General features: G+C 36.2%; 1 protein-coding gene across 3 annotated transcripts in view; it reads right to left on the bottom strand.

Annotated features, from left to right (window-relative positions):
* Positions 1 to 253: 253 nt before the first annotated feature.
* The window catches only part of LOC123313139 (dynactin subunit 1), a 44095-nt gene continuing 21724 nt past the window's right edge, over positions 254 to 22624 (bottom strand). For 2 of the 3 annotated variants that reach the window (XM_044897874.1, XM_044897876.1), the window contains 7 exons: positions 13725 to 14051; positions 13430 to 13670; positions 13176 to 13378; positions 12688 to 13096; positions 12390 to 12640; positions 10031 to 10264; positions 254 to 732 (listed from right to left, as the gene is read on the bottom strand). In XM_044897874.1, the coding sequence (XP_044753809.1) occupies positions 547 to 732; positions 10031 to 10264; positions 12390 to 12640; positions 12688 to 13096; positions 13176 to 13378; positions 13430 to 13670; positions 13725 to 14051 (1851 nt within the window). In that variant the 3' untranslated portion in view covers positions 254 to 546. The remainder of the gene's footprint in view (positions 733 to 10030; positions 10265 to 12389; positions 12641 to 12687; positions 13097 to 13175; positions 13379 to 13429; positions 13671 to 13724; positions 14052 to 22624) is intronic. The other variant, XM_044897875.1, reaches the window with a different exon arrangement.

Here is a 22624-nt window from a genome sequence, read left to right on the forward strand (position 1 = left end):
TTTATAATAGTGCCATTTGTGTTTCCTTGTACGAGTCGACAAATATAATTTGTGTGCGTTGATTTTGACTTTCACTGGTTATCGCTAACACCCCAGACACCGAGGAACCTTGTCTTCGGTTAGTAGCTACCAGGATAGGTTTGCTATTCTCCCTTAAAGAATAGCTGGCGCTCGAGTACACCAGGAAAAAGGCGTTACAACATGTGAAAAAGTAATAAGTAATAATTTATTACTTTTTCACATAATATTCTCATTTCACAAATAGCTTTTTTTATTATATATGTACATAATTAAGAATAAATACTTCAATTAAGATATTATTAATACTATTATTTAACAAAATCGATGAACATGATGCTCCAACGTGCAATATTCGATTAAATCTAAGCACTTAACTTAATATTTTTAGTTAACAATACTATAAGTAATCATTGAATTAGCTACACAAGAATTTGAAGTTTATTCTCCAAAATTAGAAGATGTGAAAGCGACCCGAATTGCCAAGACAGTAAGTAAATCTAATGGAGAGAATACCGATATTGCAACTCAGGTTGAAAATATGGGATTATCGTGGGTTATATTAGAAGACATGCCCATGAGTTCCGCCATAAGACATTGTACATTGAAAAAATCGACTTCTAGCTTTTCCATTCCTCTGGTTTTGTTCTCCTTGATGTTCGTGGCAGGGATTTTGATGAATCCAAGTTTCACGGGAGTCTCTTCATGATAAGCCTGAAAAGCAATATTCAAATTAGCTTGAATCGTAAGAGTGTTATTTTGTAGTTTCTTCCCACTGGTCATTATTTGCGTGTCAAAAATCTGATGCATTTTTCTGCATTTCTGGAATGGGGACTATCCTTATAGGTTTCAATATATTAACACGACTCACGAGTGAGTCAATGCCCGTTTTCACCGACACGATTTGGTTTCTACCAACGTTTAGGGTACACTTAAACGCTAATCTCAGGGACACCCCAAATTATAAAGGCCTGAAATTCGATATTCTGTCGAACAACCGTTTCTGACATACCTATAGAGACGAAGAAGAAGGAATTTTTTAAGAAAAAAGTAAATATTGGTAGTGAAAATGGATTATGATATTCACTTGATTTCGTTTTTTTACCAAACCGCACATAAAAGACGCTCCAAACTCCTGGATAACCTTGACAGTACCCAAGTGCTAAGAAGTGTAAAAGGATGCCGTCTATATTTGGTGGTAATGGTGGGGAAACTATTAAAATATTTCATGCTGATAAATAACCATGTGGAAGATTTGAATGTCATAGCTCCGTCAATATTCGAACAATTCATTTTTGAAAAAGTTATTTTGGAAGCTCTTCTCAAGTACTTCAAAAATGGTCCAAGAAATATTTCCCGAATTTGTCTTTGTTTTTCTGCTATTTGATGTTGAGCATTTAATATTCAGTAGTTTGCAAATTCATACTCAACATAGATAAGTCATATCTTGGTTCACATTGTATTCAGATACATAGTTCGTGGACAGCTGGATTGTTTTGTTTTTTAATAAGCTACAATTTTGTTTTTAACAAGTTTTTCGATAAAGCTCATAGTTTTTCGTTAAAACCCATTTGAAAACGTGGCTTCTTTAGGTGGAAAATCTTAGGTTTCAATCGCAAATAACTCGAAAACTATTGATTTTGCAGAAAAACTTTTCAATACATTTTTGCTCAAATTCAATCCCCCTAACTACTTCTGAGGGTTATTCAGACTCTACTGATTCAGTTATTTATATTGTTTATGAATACATAAATAATAAGAAGCAACAATTATTTTTGTCTAAACTTTGTCAAAAAAGGTACAATTTTTTATTTATAAATGTTCCTTGCGTTCTGAGGTATAAAGCTTACAGCGCTCCGTTATTATGTTTAGAATAGACCGGCGTGAAGTTGGCCACATCCACACATACAATGCACGAAAAAAAATTGGATCGATATATTCTCACGTTTAGCAAGGGAATTATGAGGAAAATATTGTTTGATTCGCTAAATTTAATCATAAGAAAGTCATACAATACGAAATAACTTGTTAGCTAGTGTCGCGCTAGACAGAAAAACATCGAATGTGTGTACTAGATACAATCATAGATTAATAAAACAATCTATGGATACAATTCATTCGTAGCACGGAATGTCCATTCCATGTATCTATGTTCTAAGGTGGAGACGGGTTATGTCATGAATATAAGTGAAGTGAGTATTGTATGAAAAGTTGAAAACCTAAATAAGAGACTTTTCTTAGAATCGGGAGAGATTAATATGTGTGACAACAGTCTGAACGTAAATACAGTCTTTGGTGCTGTCAGTCACATATACTGCAATATCTCAGAATTGATGAAGTACCGAAGCACTGGTAATCATAGATTAACTTAAAAGTATAGATAAACCACACTACAGTGACTCTAACGAGACAGTGGCGACAATTGTGGTCTCGTTTTTTTTATCGTTTTAGCAAGAATATGGCGGATTTGGTCACGTGACGTGACATGAGCCAATCTGCATTCCGAATTAGAGATCATAGCATTGAAATCTGTGCTTCTAAGCCGCCATATTCTTGCTAAATTTCCAATTGTCGCCACTGTGTTTGATAGAGTCACTGTAAACCACACTTGTATCCAGTGCCATCTGTTGGGATGTAAAGGGGAAGGATGCGTTTTATAGCCTCTCCTCTCAAATGCCAACCTCACCTACTCGCGGTGCACCCTGTTCTTACGAACGAGGCTCTGGCGACCGAACATGAGCGGTATAACTCTGTTTCCCACAATTACGTAGCCTAAACATTGGCTTGAGCAGGAAATGGCTCTCTGCGTTGCTCAAGTTACGTCTCAGACCTTGTCGTCTCAGGTTACCTGTGCCACAAGATAATCTAGTCGTAGCCGCAACCAAAGTTGCACTGACAGCGTTACCAGTGCAGCTTTTGAACACCTTCTAACGCAGCTCCTACAAAAAGATGGATCAGTCGAACAGGACAAAATTCGTATCCGGAGGTAAAATACCCTCCCATTCGGATCTCCGGGGGAGGGTGCCTGAGCGAGTGAATCATCGAACAAACACCAATGAAAAGCACATAGCTTTTGCAGCATGGAACGTCAGAACCTTGCTAGACAACCCCAAGGCCGACCGACCAGAGAGGCGTACTGCCCTAATCGATAAGGAACTGCAACGAACATCCATTGCAATAGTTGCTTTAAACGAAACACGCTTTTCGGACGAAGGTAGCTTGGTAGAACAAGCGTATACATTTTTCTGGAAAGGCTTGCCGGAAGGCGAAATCAGACAATATGGCGTAGGCTTTGCCATTAGAAACGACCTGGCCGACAAACTTACCGAAAATCCAGTTGGTATCTCAGAACGTTTAATGACCCTACGTTTTCCTGCAGCGAATAACACGTTTGTGAACATCATTGCAGTATACGCACCCACTTTGAACTCCTCTGACAACTTAAAGGACACTTTTTACGAAACACTCGTTGCTACATTAAGTAAAATCCCAAAACGGGAACGAATAATTCTCCTTGGAGACTTCAACGCTAGAGTGGGCAGAGGTCAAGACTCAGAACTATGGCCGGGAATAATAGGGAAACACGGCACAGACAGCATCAATTCGAATGGAGAACGTCTGCTGGCTCTTTGTGCAGAACACAATCTGTGTATAACGAACACCTATTTTATTACGAGACCCAATTCAAGGGGGACCTGGCGCCACCCGCGCTCAGGGCATTGGCATACCCTCGACTATGTGATCGTGAGAAGGAAAGATCTGAAAGAGGTGTTGGTCACTAAACCCAGAGCAGATCTGGAGTGCTGGACTGATCATAGGCTGGTAATCTCGAAAATGAAAATCTCAATGCGCCCAAAATATCAACGCAAGCCGAAGTATCTAAGAGAGCGCCTTCAAATATCCAAACTACAAAACCCTTCTACAAAGGACAGATTCACAGCTGCCGTCAAAGATAGCCTAACACCACCGGATTATAACGACGACATTGAGACTCATTGGCTCCGTTTCAAGTCATCCCTCACAAATACAGCGAAGGAAATACTGGGCACGGAACGCTCCCGAAAATCCCCAGACTGGTTTGCCGACAGCGAAACTCATATCGCACCCCTTTTGGACGCAAAACACAAAGCGATGAAAACCGCAATTAACAAGCCTGGCGATGTTGCAGCCCAAATAGGTTTCATAAACATAAAACGCGAGGTCCGTCAAGAAATAAGAAAAATCAAGGACAGCTGGTGGAAAGAAAAAGCTAGAGAAATACAAGCTTACGCCGATAACCATGACTACAGGCGTTTTTTCGAAGCTATTAAAACTGTTTATGGTCCAAGCAGAATAGCTGACTTTCCTATGAGAGATGGTCATGGAGCTATTCTAACTGATGACAGAAATATTCTCGAAAGATGGAAGGAGCATTACTCACAGGTCTTGAATCAAAATAACGACTCGGATTTAACCATTTTGGACCTGCTTCCCGCGTATAGTCCGATGACATCGCTTGATGACGAAATTTCAATGTCGGAAATCATAAGCGCGATTAAAAATATGAAAAATGATAAGTCCCCTGGTCTAGACGGCATTCCGGCGGAGATATTCAAAGCCTTGGATGAGGACATTGTCAATAGTCTCCTAATACTATTCCGCAAGATCTGGGAACAGGGAGATGTGCCACAAGACTTCAGAGACGCTTTAGTCATCAACCTCTATAAGAACAAAGGCGATACGTCGAATTGCAACAATTACAGGGGCATATCGTTGCTTAATGTGGCCGGTAAAGTTCTCTCGAAGATTATGGCTAATCGTCTGGTTCCACTCTTAGAGAGGCTTTTACCTGAATCCCAGTGCGGCTTTCGACTAAATCGAGGTACGGTGGACCTAATTTTTACACTTCGACAGCTACAAGAGAAGGCCCGTGAACAACAATCAAGGATTTATACAGCCTTCATCGATTTAAGCAAGGCATTCGACTCGGTGAATCGGAGAGCGCTCTGGAAAATCATGGCACGTCTAGGAGTACCCGAAAAATTCCTAGCAGTGTGTAAAAGCCTTCATACCAACAACACCGCTAGAATACAGCATAATGGCTCTAAAACCGACCATTTCTCAACCAACTCTGGAATAAAACAAGGCTGCGTATTAGCGCCTTTACTGTTCAATATTTTCGCCATAGCTGTATCGATAATTGCTGACATGAGCATGCCCGTAAGAGGTGTTGGGATAAGATTCAGATTTGATGGAGGCCTGTTTAACCTGAAGCGCCTCAGAGCAAAAACCCGTACCAAGTTTATCACGGAACTTCAATATGCAGACGACTGTTCACTCATCGCTAGCAGCTCAGAGGATCTACAGATAATGATGGACACCTATAAACATATATACGAAGCTTTAGGCCTTAGACTCAATATTGACAAGACCAAAATCCTGGTAAGTCCGCCAGAAAGCCTTCAAAAAGATATCAGCCTGGACAATGAAACTCTAGAACAGGTTGAGCAGTTCAAATACTTGGGAAGCTTTATAAATACTAGGGCTAACCTTGACACGGAAATACACAACCGTATCAATTCGGCATCACGGGCATTCTGGAAGCTGAAGGACAGAGTGTTCCAAAATCACGACCTCAATCTGAAGACCAAGACAGCTGTTTACAGAGCAGTGGTCCTCCCAACGCTTCTTTACGGAAGCGAAAGCTGGACTCCCTACAGGCGACATATTAAACAGCTTGAACAGACGCAGCAACGTCATCTAAGACAGATAATGCACATCAGATGGTTCCACAAAGTTTCGAATGCAGAAGTCTTGCAGCGCGCGAGTTGTACAACAATTGAGACTCAAGTAACGAGGGCCCGACTCAGATGGAGCGGCCACATTCTGAGGATGCAAGACACAAGACTCCCCAAAATAGCTCTATACGGCGAACTCACTGAGGGAGCCCGGAAACCAGGAGGCCAGTATAAGCGGTTTAAGGATACACTACATCAATCCCTAAAATCAGTTAATGCTAATCATAACTGGGAACAACTAGCGTTAGACAGGTCACAGTGGAGGTCTTTGGTCCACAGTTATAGTGGAGAATCGAGAAGGATACAGCGGCGGCCAGATCTGGTTGGAGACTATCCATGCCCTGAGTGTGGAAGGATCTGCAGGTCACGGTTGGGTCTCTTTAGTCACAGGAGGGCACACAGTCGCAACTAGCACTAAGAAGTTACAAGTCTGTTCGAATTTTTTTTTTTTTTTCCTTCTTCTTTTTGTAGATTTATTCCCGGTAACGGGATACAGCAATGAATGAATGAATGATGGTACACTCAAAACGAAAAATTATTCTAAACTTGGTGGTTAGGTGTGGCTGCATTCGGGACAAGCTGATCGTAATCACTCGTGAATTATCGTGATATATACCGAGTCAATGCTCAATATTGGACACGACTAATGCCGGTTTTCCCAAACTTTTCAGGCTTAATTGAGCAATCTTCAAATTTTGAGATTCGCCTAATTCTAATTAGTTTGCGCCAACCTCAATTTCGATTTATGTACTTAGCCAATTATTGTATATTGGCGGCAAAGATGCAGAAAAGATTCGAAAGATCACGTTATGACAAAAACATAACATAATCCAACTTCAATAAAATCAAAGATTATAGAGTATAGACCATATTAGTGAGGTTAGAATCACACAATTGGCGGGAGATCCATATTCAAATTTTTTTACAAAGGAATCAACTTTAAGATGGAATATCGCTAGCTAGAAGTAAATGTTAATATAAAGACATGCAAAATTGGGTGCCGCCATTATTAGAGGTTGTTTCCAAGTATATTTTACATCACTAAATACTTTTATATGTCCTAAAATCAAAATTGAACACATTATTATACGGAATATATCCGTATGTCGTAGATCATTTCTGCTATACGTCAATCATGAACCGTAACAAGGAAAATGACATGCTACGCTTGCGCGTTAGTTGTCAGAGTTTAGAAACGAAATGAAGCTACGACAAACTTCCATGGATCTTGCCGACCAATTTTATATTGATCCATTATTAAAAAAATATACCATTTTATTACGAAATTTTGTTTTCAACTTGTTAAGAAAGGATCATAGAACACATTCCAACAGAAATAAATCTTAAGAAATTCGCTAAAATATCCAAAAACAGGCGAGAAGTACGCGGCATTTTTAGTCCCATAAGAAATGCATAGGGAATTCAGGGACCAGATCCACCGATGGATCGCGATTCAAAATTCCCGCCTAACCTCACTAATATGGTCTATAAAGATGGGAAACCGACTGAAGTGATGTGAGAACCATCTGTGTATCAAGCGTATCGATTTGAGTGCCATTCGCAGAAACATATGAAATTTTATAAGATTTCAGATGACCATTTTGATCAGATAGATTTTGAATGTTTTGATTCTCGTAAATCTCGTACCGCTTTTTGTTAATTTAGCTCATTCTAGTTTCTCATTATTGAATTTTTTAGCCAAATTTCTCGATTAAAACCCCAAAATATCGTTCGAAAGTTATTGAATGGCATGCATGCCGTCGAAACTTCCATTATATTTAATTTTCAGACTATCAACGTAATTTACAATTTGGCTTAATTTATTCAATGATCGGAGGTTCGCATTCGATCCCTGCTGATGTCGCTATATGTCAACGGCGCTCCGAGAAATGGATCATTGAAAACGAATTTTGATCCCCTCCACCTCTCGACTATTTCCAATCGCTTTCGAACGCCACAGTTCGGAAGTGATAATACTGTTACTAAACAGTTTTTCTGTATTGAAAGTACGTTTTGAGCGCCACCTCATCAAGTGTGTTTTGAGTTTTCACTGACCAAAATGTAGTCGGTTTTTAGTATTAGACATATGACGGCGTTTCCTATCTTTCTACTCTATAATTTTTGAGTAAAATCATTCGAAAATTGATAGTGGCAATGAAATGGATTCGATTGAATATGATCGAGTGAAGAGACAGAGAAATACTCAGAGATATCTTATCTTCCATATGCTACACTATAAGAAAGTGCAGTGGCTTTAAACGTAGTAGAAAATAAGAGGACTGAAAGTCGTAAAGGATTCGTATTAGCTCTCCTTTAACATTGAAAAAAATTTCGCAATCAACAGCAAATGCGGATCATTCTCTCATTTAACTTTTCTCAAAGATGTTTGTCTCGATAACTACAAGAAAATTTGAAATGTGCACTACACACTACAGAATCCTTTCCAAATTATTTTTTTTCTCAAATTAATACCTGCACCGTGAAAACAGATGCAGCTGAAGCTTGTTTCTCGAGTGGGATATCTATTCTCTGTTCAATTAGTCTATGCCGGTAATCAAAATTTGACAGGTTACATTGAACCGACTGGTTGAAGAAAACAAAGAACGTGAAATTTTCTGACAGGATCACAGATGCGTGTTGGACCGACACTATCGGGTTTGCTAACCTAGTTTGATGTCAAGACGTTAGTTACAGTTAAGATGTCTAAAACTCTGGTGTATTCACTGATTCGATTTTGTTCTTAATTTCGTGGGGACATGGGATCAGTTTCGTTATTCTCACTGTAGGTAGCGCTGTTTAGAATTTGACAGAGCATTGTCAATTGATATTTGAAAATAATTTGAATACTTTCCTACGACTTACGAATATGTTGTATTTATAAGCGATTATTGGTGTGTGAAAATGTATTAGTTTCGAGAAAGGGGTGTAGAACATTCATTTATTCAACATGACAATCAAGAACTACGGCTAAGAATTAGGTGTTGTTGAAATTTGAGGCAGAACCAAATCAGATGAACGAACATTCGGGACGGATATAGCTAAGTTTTATGGCAACTTCAGCAATATTTCAAAGAAACTGTATTGGAAATATGTAATGTGAATTGAGGGCATGTATTGAGAAACAGAAATACATAAATCTATTCTAGTCTGTTCTTCAAATATTCTTCATGAGTAGATATAGTGGAAATTCTCTTTCCGTCAACTGAATATATTGGATATTTGACCAATCAACTGTGTTTTATTAAAATCATATTGAATTACCCCCACATGAATTAAATTTGTGAAACGGAAATTACCTTGAAGAAGAATAGTAAATACTCCTTCGATCCCTTATTCGATAATGTTGAAATATTGACAGATTTGTTTTTGCAACAGCTGACAAAACGGGCCAGTTCATATTTTGAATTCGTTGATCTATGTTCGATATCAACGCAAAACAAAATAAAACGAGAGAGTATCATTGGACTAGCTTTGGCAGAACAAGGATAGAACGAAGCAAAAGACATGGTGGCGCCGCCACGAAACTGATCCCATATCCCCGATTTTCTGAAATGTTGATGCTTGCAAAAACTGACAAGTGCACACACCAGTGTTTTAGACATCTTAGTTACAGTTATAGTAGCGGGATTGAAGAAAATTTGCGATGCTACAGAAACACGCCACAACTTATGGTCAGCAATATAATATTCATATAATGTTACCGTCCATTTTGAATGATTTGACAATGTCGATTAATTAAATTAAATTGAATTTTTTGTGTATTTTTTTTTAGTTCCTGAAGAAGTTCAGAAACAGAGTTAGGAAAATTTCAATAAAGAATATTTAGAAGACACAGTTATTAGACTTCTTCCCCGATATCTAATATCACAGAAGATACAGATATATAAAACAATTTGAAACACCCGCACCTCACACGAACACGAAATAGCATTTTAAATTCATATTTTCAATGCTTCAGAATATAAAAATGAATGTTTCTCAAGTCTCAAAATCTTGGCGCCCTTGCAACGACCCTAAGGCAAAGTATGAAATGAATAATATTTGATACATTGCCCTGAGAAATTGTAAGTTCGCACCGTTTTTTTTTGTCTTTTTGTAGATTTATTCCCGGTAACGTGAAACAGCAATGAATGAATGAATACCTCTCCGCTAGTAACATATTCATGAAAATATGACGCAAAATACAACAAATAGCTGTCATATACCCAAATATACGAAACAAAATCATTACGTACTTTTGTCATTTCATTAGTAGGAAACGTTGCAAAATCAGCTTTAATTCGTCCACCTTCCTTCTTTTTCAATATATTTTCAGCGACTCTTGACTGAAAATTCTGGGCCCTTCTCTCGAGATCCAACCATTTAGAATGTTCCTCTGCAAAATGTTTATTCCATGCTTGTGCCATATTATTTGCTTTATATTTATAAACTGACGGAAATTTAGGTTTCGCCAAATTGAGCAGGATTTCCTGAAAAATCATTTCAAAAGATTTTTGACAAATTCAAGTTGATGAAGAGGTGTAAAAATCCACCCCATTTACTCAACCAATCGCAGAATATTAGTTCACAAATTATTAACTCATTACTAAATGGTACACGAACTCTTCACACACAAAAAAATATATAAAATAAATTGTACATCAATACATTTTCTTCATCACATTTCGAATATTATTCTTCTCAGAAATACAATCATTGACGTTGTGAATCAATCAATTCATCTGATTTTATTCAATCAATGTTATTCATAATTTTTTATTTAATTTCGACCAAATATTCTACACATCTAGATACATAACTTCTTGAAATATCTTAGATAATTTTCATTTGTGTTCAATCAATACTGTTATTCGCCTGTTTTTTAATTAATTATTGTTAATTCTTTGAGTAATGTTATTTGGGATCTATTCATTTTTCATTATAAAAATGGTAGAATTGTTGACGGAACACGAAATTACAATATTAAATATCCTGAGTTACATAGAATGACAAAAGGGGAATTCCTCCAAATCAAGAGAAATTTTGTACAGGAGAGACAAAATCATTATTGGAAACGAAGAAAACTAAATAAACTTGAATTAAGCTCCTACGTGGTCATCGATCAAAGTAGCTTCATCTGATTTAGGAATTGATTGTATGTCTGCTCAGAGAATTTTGGCCATGCTTTCAAATTTATAAAACTCCAGGGGATAATTTAAGTAGAAGAGAATTTTGCGAAGTAGAGAGAGAGAGAGAAATTAAATTTATTGATTTGACAATCAAACGGCTATCGACCGGAGTCTTCCAGCCAGTTAAATACAGTATTGTTTCACATGAAGCTCATTGTAAACTATTGCGAAGTATTTTATTGAAAATTCAAGAACACAATAACTCCTTGATGAAATTCATTCCGTCTGACCAAGCAAAATTTATCCAACAGGAAATATCTAAGCGTTAAAATGAGCAATTTTGGTCTCAAGTCAACACTTTGGGTATAAAAGAATATGAAAATCAATTCCAATTTGGGAATGTATTCTGCAAAATGAGAAGCAAATTCAAACGCTACGAGATTCTGCAGAATTTTAGTTGATTTCTTGATTTCTGATGAACTGCACCTAACAATGGCATTCAATCAGTGGTTCCAAATGGATGGCGCTCCAGCGCATTCGTCAAGGAGGATCCATCAGAGGTTAAGTGAATTATTTGAAGGCTATTGGTGGGGGAAAGTTTTCGTGATTGCTAACTAATACGTTATTTCGTGAATAAATTGGCAACAACGCCCTTTATAATGAGTTCTCTGAATATATATGAACTGGCCTTAAGACAGGACTCCCTAATAAGTTGGAACGACTTTGGGCACTTACAACTGTCAAAGATTGAGGTTATGTCTTGTTTACTGAGAACAACTGCTTCTTTATCATCTATATAATCTGTAGTCGATGTTGCCAAATGGTGATATAGAAATGGAAATGAAAATTTGAATTTTAAAACCCCATATTTATGTTTCCTTCTTGAGTACTTCGCCTATTTGCTTGTTAATGATGATAGAGCATTTCCTCTTTATAAGCTTGAAATGAAATTCGCTCCAAAAAAACCTGAGAAGCAAAACATTTCCATCAAGGGACCCGAAATCCGTTTAGTTTTCAAAAACTACAAAACGGCTTCATCGATTCTGACCTAAATCAAAAGGCTCCAGATGAGCTCCAACGTGCAAATTTTAAATCAATAAACTTAAAATTGAGAATTGAAGCTTGCCAACACCTTTTTGTTCAATTCAAAAACTGTTTTTCTGATTTTCACAAAAATAAGTCGGTAGATTCCTTATCATCGTGGATTCTCATGATACAGCATCCAGCCGAGATCGAGCTCGATATCATCAAAATTAGGACATTCAACATGTCCGCAAAAATTTATCACACACACACAGGCTCAGACAGAATTTATTTCGTCATAATTTTTTTTCGAAATGTGAGGTGGCGCATATCAGATAACGTGGAGTTTTATGGAGCAGAGCAAACTCACAGAGTTTCTTGTTGTTTGAAGGGTTATTCTGTAGTTATACTAATATTCAGTGAAGGTTAAATAATTCAATATTTATAAAAGATGTGTTCAAACCTGTTTCAAGTTTTCTCCTTCTTTCATTAGTTCATCAGTTATCTTATCTGGTTTGGTAGAAAATGACGGTAAGGGCTTCATACTTTCCAACATATCTCTCCATTTATTATTCGATAGCTCGAACCGTTGATTTTTTTCCGTGTTATATAGTTTTTTGAGATTGTGTATCTCTTGTATTAATAACGGAGAATCTCTCACAACAGCGGGCAGGATCGGACCAGTGGAAGATTGTAATGATGAAAGTTGAGAACCTGAAACAGAATATTTAGAAATATTGTTTTTTTTGTTGGCTCTATACCACCTGAAATGCTCTTCGACATCGTTTCCAACTGAGCTTTCTTCGTGAATAATTTGAATTTCTCCCGCATTTCTCCCTTCTCATTTTCTAAAGAATCAATATCTCTTTGTAAATGATCCAAGGTTTCTTCGAATTCTTTCTCTTTCTTCTTATAATTGTTATTTGCCTCCTCCAATTTTCTTTGTAATTTTTCAATGGTCAATTCATAATCCTTATTAACGTTTCCAAGCTTTTTTTCGGCGAGTTCTTTTCTGATAACCATTTCAGAAAGTTGTTCTTGTTTCTCTTTCAAAACCTTTCGCAACTCTTTTAGATCTGATTCTTTGTTTTCAAGACGACTAGTTAATGTTTTGGTTTGTTCCAATTCCTTCTTAACCGTCTCAGCCCTTAAAACTACTGGTGGAGTAGCCTTGAAAAAATCGATTGGTACGATAAAATAATACAATAATAATTAAAACATGGAAACAACTACTATTTAAATTTAATACCTTTTCAGGACATCGACTAGACGTACTAATATCAAACTCATTGTCTTGTAAAAATTGTGCTATTTGTGTTATTTCAGTGACAACGAAAGTTAATGAATTCTTTATACTCTGCACAGGACCTAGATCGTCTTGTTTATATATTTTGTCACTAGCGTTTATTGCAATATCTTTCAGTTTATCCTGTGTTAGGCCTTTTTCAAATTCTGAAAAAATCAATTAAATGAACGAAAGTTCAGACATTTTATATCCTTTACCTGTTGAAGATGTCATAACTTGTACGGATGTTTTAACTATATCTTGCAATGTTTTCAATATCTTTCCAGATTGTTGGTAACATTGATACAAATTTTCGAAAACTTCCCTGGTAAATCCAAGTTGGGAAACATTAGGGTCTGTTGGCAAACGTCTTTTAACCAATTTCAACTGCTGTTGGAGTTGTTCACACGTAGTTATTATATACTGTGCTAATAAACCAATATCTCCCACATTTGCAGTCTGCAATCATATGAATTATAATTTTGTTCAACAGGGCGATGCAACATGTTTTACCTCTATCAAATTTCTCACGACAAGAGCGTCAGTATTGAAACCGTCACATGCATTATACAAACATTTCACAGTATCGGATAATAAACGCGTGTGATTTATTTTCGCATCAACACCTAGAACAATGGGAAATAGGGTATTGAAATATGTCACGCACTTCTCCAATGCCTCAACTGTCACATTTTCATCCAACTGATCCCTTTTGACCAACTCCACGTATCCATCCACAACTTTCTCTTGCACTGCAATTTCGGGGAAGCTTCCCCCTATTTTGAGTAGAACTTCTGGTTTGCATATATTCAAACAATAATAGTATTGATGCAAGATTGTCTGAAAAAATATATCTATCAGGTAAAGCCACAGAAATATTCCATTAAAATACAAGGAATTAGATAAATATGCAAGTATAATCAATAGTAAGAAGAATAATATTATGAGAATTTATAATTAAATCATTATAGACCTAATGGATATTTTCAGTATCTTAAAATATGCACTTTTTTCACATGACATATGAAGGATAGTTCAAAACTCAGTCCCAACCATTTTTCAAATCTAAATGCTGATACACCCAATTTTTAATCATGATCTGCTATCTGTCGATCCACCAAATAAACCTATTAAAAATTAGCAACATTCATAAACTTAATAAAGCTAATTAAGTCTATGGAAACAGATTTTGCCGAAGAACATATACAGGATGGCCCATTCTAAGAGATTCACTGAAATTACTTCTCGGGGAGAGCCTGGATTAAGAAATGTTTCGAATAACTTTCTTTGTCTTCTGAGAGACATCGAATGCAGATACTTAATCTGACCTTGGAGTTAGATTAAAAGGTCATTCCAAGGTCAAGTAGATTTTTCGAGTATATATACATCTTTCTTTGCAGAATCTTATTATTCGCAAAAACTAGAAACATTTTGTCTCCTTCGTTTTTGTCGTAAAATAAATCGTTGTGGAGATATGAAGTATTTTATGTTCAGAATGATTATGATAAAAATATTCTACAAACTACTGAGCATATTTGAGGAATTGAGTATTTATGGAGAGGCAAATAACAAATCAAAAATAAATTTCTTAATTGAAAAATACAAACAAAAATTAAATCAATAGCAGATTTTACCCAATAGAATATTCAAAAGTTTGCCAATAATTAGTAATGCACAGTTCTATCCTATTCCAACAAATCTGTTCAACTTTGAAATCAAACTTCAAGGTCAGATTGAATGCATTCTGTTCCCCCGAAGAAACTTTCAATTGAAACATTTTTTTATTCGGGCTCTTTCCGAGTAGTTATTTCAGTGGATCTATAAAAATATAAAGTTATTCTTCTTCATGGGGTATGACGAAATTGCAACGTTGTCAGATGAGTCTAACCAATTAAAAATCTTATATACTCGTTGACGTAATTGTCTTCCTGTCCTTTCTGCGTTTGAAATCGTGGATTTCCTCTGGCGTCTTCAATAATATAATTCGTTACCCAAATAATCCACCACGAAATTCGCAAGAACTGATTGTGTCTAATACCGAGGAATTGACGAATATGCTGCAGGAAATAATAAATAATTTAATTATTGGAATGCCTAGACGAGTACCTATATGCATTGCTCAAATACTTCATATTAGTTTGCTCATTTATTGATTAAGTTTTCATTTTTTGTTTAAATTTGATTCGTATTTTTTAAAAATTTTTATTACTAATTTGAATTTGTTGTTTGAACGTCATAATTCATCGAAATAAAATTGATTTTATTTTATTTTCATCTAAAAGCCTTTAATGATGTTTGAATCCGAGGCTTTCATTTTTTTTCAAAATTCAAGAACAATGCAGGTCTTTTGAAAGTGAGTATTCGCAATGACCCCGAACCTATTACGCAGAATGACTCGCATATCTCTCCACAGATGACGATATGGTATTAAAATATATATACAGGATGTCCCAAAACTAGCGAATCAAACGTCACACCACGGTAGATTAGATCAAATACTATGGAATGACACCAACATTATTTGAGCGAAAATGTACCGTTTCCAAAAAAACCTAACCTGAAATTGCCGATTTTCGGTCTATTTTTCTAATCACAGGGCCAATTTGTGATTAAGGACAGCGTTTTTCGCCCATATTATCACCCCTATAGAGGGGGTTTATTCTGAGTAATAAAAATTATGTAGAAAAAATAATCGTTTTAATTTACATTTACTTGGGTTTTCGATTAACTACGCTGAAAAATTTTAATTAGGTGTGATAAACCAATAATCTAGGATTAATAATATTAATATGATTTAAAATCGCTATCCTTTGTCACAAACTGGCCCTGCGATTGAAAAAAATAGTTCGAAAATCGGCAACTTTAGGTATTGTCATAAAATTCTGATTATTTTGGAAACGGTACATTCTCGCTGAACTAATATTGGTGTCATTCAATAGTATTTGGTCTACTCTATCGTGGTGTGACGTTTTATTAACTAGTTTTGGGACACCCTGTATATATAATTGCGTGTAGCTCAAAAACTACAGAGATGCCGTCAGTGATTTATACGGCGCTAATTAGCGACTGAATATTCAACACAGTTTTAGAATTAGTCCTTCCACCTTTTCGCTAACTTCACAGATCCTATCCCAACAGTATACCATACCTTTTTATTTATGAAGATAGGAATACAAACAGGTGTTCCAACCCAAAAAAAGTATTCACAAATTACATGGAAAAAGAAAACATACCTTGGGTAGAAACAGAGTTATTAGAATTTTTATGAAAAAAATTGTAAAAAAGGAAGGTCATACTTTATTGAATATTTCTGTTGGGGGGTTTTTTCCCAAAATATCGTTACCATATTAAATTCTTCTATTATGTAGTATCATAACACCGTTTGGTGTTTGGACCTAAAATGTACAGGGTGTTTATGAGAAGATCATCAAGTTTGGACAAATCGAATTACTCAATAGATTTTCAAGGGACAACCTGTATTTCATATTGTTTCAACCTATTTTACGCATAAAAGATTGGAGTTACTTTAAATAACCCCTAAACCTAATATGAGAACTAGAAATAAGGGAAGAAGGCAATTTCGAACCAACTAAAATTCTATAATAATCTGATAAATAATTTTGGCATTTAATGAACTGTTGATGTATTCTTAATAAATTGGCCCCATACATAAGCGGGATAATCCGTGATATCTGATTCGTGGCCAGTAAAATTCGTAAGGATATCCTCAAAGGGAAGTAATACCTCGAGAATCTCCATTCAAAAATGGCATTCACTAGTTCTTAATTTACGGCTTCAATTTTGTACGTAAAGCCTTGATTTTTTTTAAATTGAAGTTAAAGGACGTCTTGATGCCACCCCGTCTCTTTTTTTCCAATTTAGTTTTTTTATGGAAAAAAAAGTTGAACTTTAGTGTCTATAAAACTTGTTTTCACAATCATTCTTCGACGGTTTTTCAACATATTTCGATAAAAATAGCGGTGGGGTGACATCGGCGATTCTATTCTTTATATATCGCAAAAATTTTCATAGTGATATATACAAAAATTACTCTGAAATTCAGGAATAATAGAAAATTATTCAATATCCCTTATATTACCACTTGCGTGGTAATTTCTATTTTTCAAATGTATCAGTTCGTAATTCATACTAAGGCACATTTCCGTATTTGGGGTAGCATCCGTAAAGCAACCAATGTCGTCTTGATCTCGAATCGTATGTACTACTTGCCCTTAATTGAGATTATGGTTGAAAACGAGCCGGATATGGCTCAATGAGAATTAAATCTGTAGATTTACAAGAGCCCCGTACACAAGTGGATAATCCGTTATATCTGATACGTGGCAAATCAAATTGTCTGTACTACGGCTAGATCTCTTAGCTCGCCCGAAATACCACGACCCAGATCAAATCAGTGTAAAATCTAGGCTTTCACTCCACTAACTAACAGATCTGACACCTCGAATCCGGTATGAAGAATCGGCGTGCGTATTTGGTATGTTAGTTATGATCTGTCAAATCAAATCACTACGAATTTGATCTGTACGGATAATGCTCGTGTATGAGATCACAACCAACCACAACAAACCATTTATCAGATAAAATTCATGAAATGACAAAATTATTTATCGGAACATTTTAGTTTGTTCGAAATTGTCCTTTTTGCCTATTTCCAGTTTTTCATTGATAACTCTGAAAGATTTCATTTTAAGAATAGGGGTGATTCTAAGTAATCCCAATATTTTTTTCACGTAAAATCGACTGAAATAATATAAAATATAGGTTGTAATCTGAAAATCTAGATGATTTTCTCTAAAAACCCCGAAAATTTTTGTACCAAGCAGAAAACTGTATTATAATGCTATGAAATGGCAAAAGTGAAAATGGTAAGGTGTTGACCATCCTTACTCATATAAATTTGAATGTCCGTGTGTTTGTTAGTCTTTCCATAACTTCAGAAATAGATGTCCGATTTTGATGGGAATTTCACTATGGTGAGCTTTGCAGGCTATATACAATTTACCAAATGATACTCCAACAACTGAGTTGTATAATATCCTGGAGATACCCAATATGAAGATCACAAAAGTGGTTGATCAGTGCAAATTAATGTACAGACCGAGCATGGCCTACTCAAATTCAACACAGAAATTTATTTATTTATTTAAGTCATACACCTTTCAATAGCCGAAGCCAATTAGAAAATGGGAGCATTAACAGACAACATACAAACAAATATCATTTATGAAAATTATAGAACAGTGGACCAATTATGCAGCCCTGGGGAACACCTGAAGACGCAATGAACTCGAAAGATTTGTAACCCAGGCATTGCACCCAGAGTTTTCTGTCCGTGAGATAGGACCCCAAGAACATAACAAAGTCCATAGTCAACCCAGATGAGAACAACTTTCCCAGAAGTATACCTTGGTCCAGTCGGTCGATTCATCCAGAGCATCGCTAATGAATTGAGTAATGCAAGTCAAGTTACTCACAGTTGACCGACCCTTGATGAAGCCATGCTGACTTCGGATATCTGGCATTGTACATGTGAATAAATGATATCATAGAGTACCCTCTAAAAAACCTTACCAAAGTTGCTCAAAATAACGATCGGTCATTAGTTATCAACGTTGCTGCGGTTGCTTTTTTTGAAAACAGGAGCAGTGACCCTACCCCCCTTTCAGACAGAAGGAAAAGTGAGAGCTGAAAGCGGCAAATTGAAAATCATAGTAAGTGGTCTGGCAAAAATTATCGCACAGTCTTTCAAGAGGAAAGATGGAACCCCGTCCGGCCCGGCTTTCATTTTCGCTTTGCACCTTTTAAGTGACCTGAGTACAGCATCCTCAGTAATCTCAGGAAATATTCATTCTGATAGCCAGTCGAATCAATAAAAGCAGAACGAAAAAATGATGCGAAAGAAACCACTATATCCTGAGGATCCGATAACTGATGATCCTCGAAATTCATGGATTCGGGAATAGAACAACTGTTTCGAAAGACATTCAAGTAAAACCAAAACTTGGATAAATCCGCCGAGAGATCGCTCTCAGCCTTCCTCGCAAAGTTGGATCGCGCGTGACTAATATCTTTTTTCAGATCCCTGTAAGTATTCAGAAAGTTGACATCCCCAGAACTCCTATACCTACGCAGGTAACCATCTTTAGCCTTTAGCTTACTGATGATATGACCCGTGAACCATGGCGGGTAGGAACACCTTTTGTTGGATGATCTAGGGAAACATTCAGAAATCACAAGCCAGGTTGACGTCATCGTAAGCATCCAGAAAATCCCAGCTAGTATGCAGTAGTTTATCATAAAGACTGGGAAAATCAGCCTTCCTGAAATTAAAACTCTCGAGGCGGATCCCCGGGAGCTGTTCGGCCTCGACTCTGAGGCCAAGGAAAACTCCAATGGCGGATGATGCGAATAAACTGTCACAAGAGGATGAAGAGACTCTGGCACTATAATAGGCCATTTACTTAAAACAAGGCCCAGCATTTTGCGGTTGGCATTTAAGGTACAATTATACTGTACGAGGCAAATGTGGATATAGATTCGAATATTTATTCATACAGGTTAAACGTAGAATCGGGTGGTATATAAATATTTATGATGGTAAAATCAGAACCTCGCAACGCATTTTGCAGCATCCCACACAACATGAGCAGTATCAGTCAAATTGGCATTGGTACAGTTTATACACTCATGAAAGGAGTTCATAAACCGAACAAGCATCGAAATTCACAAAGATCTTTTCTCTGTCCATTATCAAACCATAACTAGCGGCATCCAATTCAACTAATGCTTGAAAAATGTTCTCATTCTTCTTGGTAACCCAGGTTTTCAAAATCTTCTCATAGAAAACATCATTCATCACTGGTATTCGTGTCCTGACATAGTTGATTATTTATAGAAAACATCGTTCTGGCCTCTTAGGAGTCTCAACATATCATTATTTGAATAATCTTCAGCAAGACCCCCTATTTTGACCCTTAGGTGATACTTTCTAACATTTAATATTTTATAATTTAATGATAGTTTTTCATCTGCAAGCTTCTTGAAGTTTTTGGCACCAGCAGGGTCTTCACAACCAATGAGAATACCTCATACCAATGAAAAAAAGACTGAACATTCACCTTTCTACCAGGCTGCAACGGTATATAACAACTTATCAGAAGAAATAAAACGCGCACAATCTCTCAAATTGTTCAATAAATCAGTTGAAGAATTTACAAAGACACATTTACCATAATAATCCGGTAGGTGGTGTCACTTTTTTATCAGTGATTTATCTCCAACTCAAATGTGATTAATTAGACAGTTGCACTATTACTGTACTCAAAATCGAAAGTCAGTCAGCTCGACCGTGGTGGGCGTGGGCGTGGGAGGCGGTGAAACTCGCCGGAAAAATCTCAAAAAAAAGTGATTGATCTCCACGTGAAACTTTGTAATAATGTAAATTATTCATGATTATGAGTGAAAATGGGCGTCAGTCACTTTCCCGATGGTGGAAACATCGTCAGTCAGGCGGTTGAAGTGATCGGAAAAATCTGAAAATTGACAAGTGACCGATCTTCACTTGAAATTTTGAAAAATTATTATTTCAATCAAATTGAACGTAAAAATGGACGTCAGTCACGTTTATAGTGGTGGATTCTGCGTCAATCAGGCTTCCAAAGTCAAGGCCAATGACCAGCTTCCTTTGGCGTGCTGCATCTTATGCAGTTCGACTGACGCATATTCCACCGATATTTATCGAGTGTACAGGGTGGGCAAATTTCGATGTTTTAGCACTACAGCTTTTAATTTTAAACCAGAGGAGATAGATAAAATCTAATACCCCTTTCTCGTTCTCTTTTTCTAAGAAACTTACAATAGTAGTAGTGATTTTTGGCCACATTCTTTTGTTTTCGAGTTATAAGCAAAAATTGGAAAAATGGCGATATCGGAATAAATTTATATCTCCGCTAATACTGATGATAGAGCTCTGAAATTGAAACATTATACAGGCACTTTTTTACGTAGAATCCAGTGGCGTGCTCGCCTTCTAAGCAGGACTTTTAATTACGAAGCTATGACCCAAAGTTATGTTTTTTTAAATGGGAACATTAGATTTCTGTGCAATTTTTTGAAAGCTTCATTTTTACTGATTTCAAAAATATATAACATCATATGGTTTGTATCAATATAAATAATGGAAAAATAGAGTTTCCTATAACAAAAGCAGTCTCCTTCCGGCAATGTCATTCTTTCTATGCTTTTTACCAATTTCCACAAAATTTGAATCAAGATATATTTCATAAATTTTCATTATAATGAGAGGACTTATAGAAGGAGACAGTGGTAATCATACGATGCTATATTTTTCTATGCTCATCAAAAGTTGAAACCATAGAAATATTGAGAAAAAAGGTTTTTGACCATTTTCTATTATTTATATTGATACAAGCCATATGATGTTATATCTTTTTGAAATCAGTAAGAATTGAGCTTTCAAAAAATTGTACAGAAAACTAGTGTTCCCATTAAAAAAAACATAACTGTGGGTAATAGCTTCGTAATCAAAAATCCTGCTAAAAAGTCGAGCACGCCACTGGATTATACGTAAAAAAGTGCCTATATAATGTTTCAATTTCAGAGCTCTATCATCAGTATTAGCGGAGATATAAATTTATTTCGATATCGTCATTTTTCCAATTTTTGCTTATAACTCGAAAACAAATGAAAGTGGCCAAAAATGACTACTACTATTGTTAGTTTCTCAGAAAAAGAGAACGAGAATGGGGTATCAGATTTTGTGTATCTCCTCTGGTTCAAAAACTGTAGTGCTAAAACATCGAAATTTGCCCACCCTGTACACAACAATTACTTGTTTATACAGAGTATTTCATCATAAACTGGACAAACATATATAGTGGGTAAATGACACTGGGAGAATCACTTCTGCCTTATGACATATACCCCGTTTTCGACGCATAACCGAGAAATAAGGTGTTCAACGTCGTATTTGAGCAATATTCTATTGAGTGTGCTCAGTTATGTATAAACCTCAAAGTAACGGTTTCTGGTCACATCAGAGTATTTTTGAGTGCTCAATTCAGAAAAGATGAAGAACTCCGAAAAAAAAATTTCAAAATGGCGGAAAACCTTCGATGTTCGTGATTTTTTTTTCCAAATTGAATTTCATTTTCTTAATGAACACAATTTTCGAACATTTTCCTTGTAGTTTCCTACAATCAGGAAACATTTCAACAATTTCGAGTTTTCATTTCTCAGAAACGCGTCATAAAGCTTATATTCAAACTTCGGCCACGTGATTCATGTCGTCCGATTTTCATGGGTATGAAACATGACACACTGATACCATAGCCTTCCCCAGGCATCATTCAGTTAAATATGAGTCCTCACCT

The sequence above is a fragment of the Coccinella septempunctata genome, chromosome 5 (genome assembly GCF_907165205.1).
Source record: "Coccinella septempunctata chromosome 5, icCocSept1.1, whole genome shotgun sequence".
NCBI lineage: Eukaryota > Metazoa > Arthropoda > Insecta > Coleoptera > Coccinellidae > Coccinella > Coccinella septempunctata.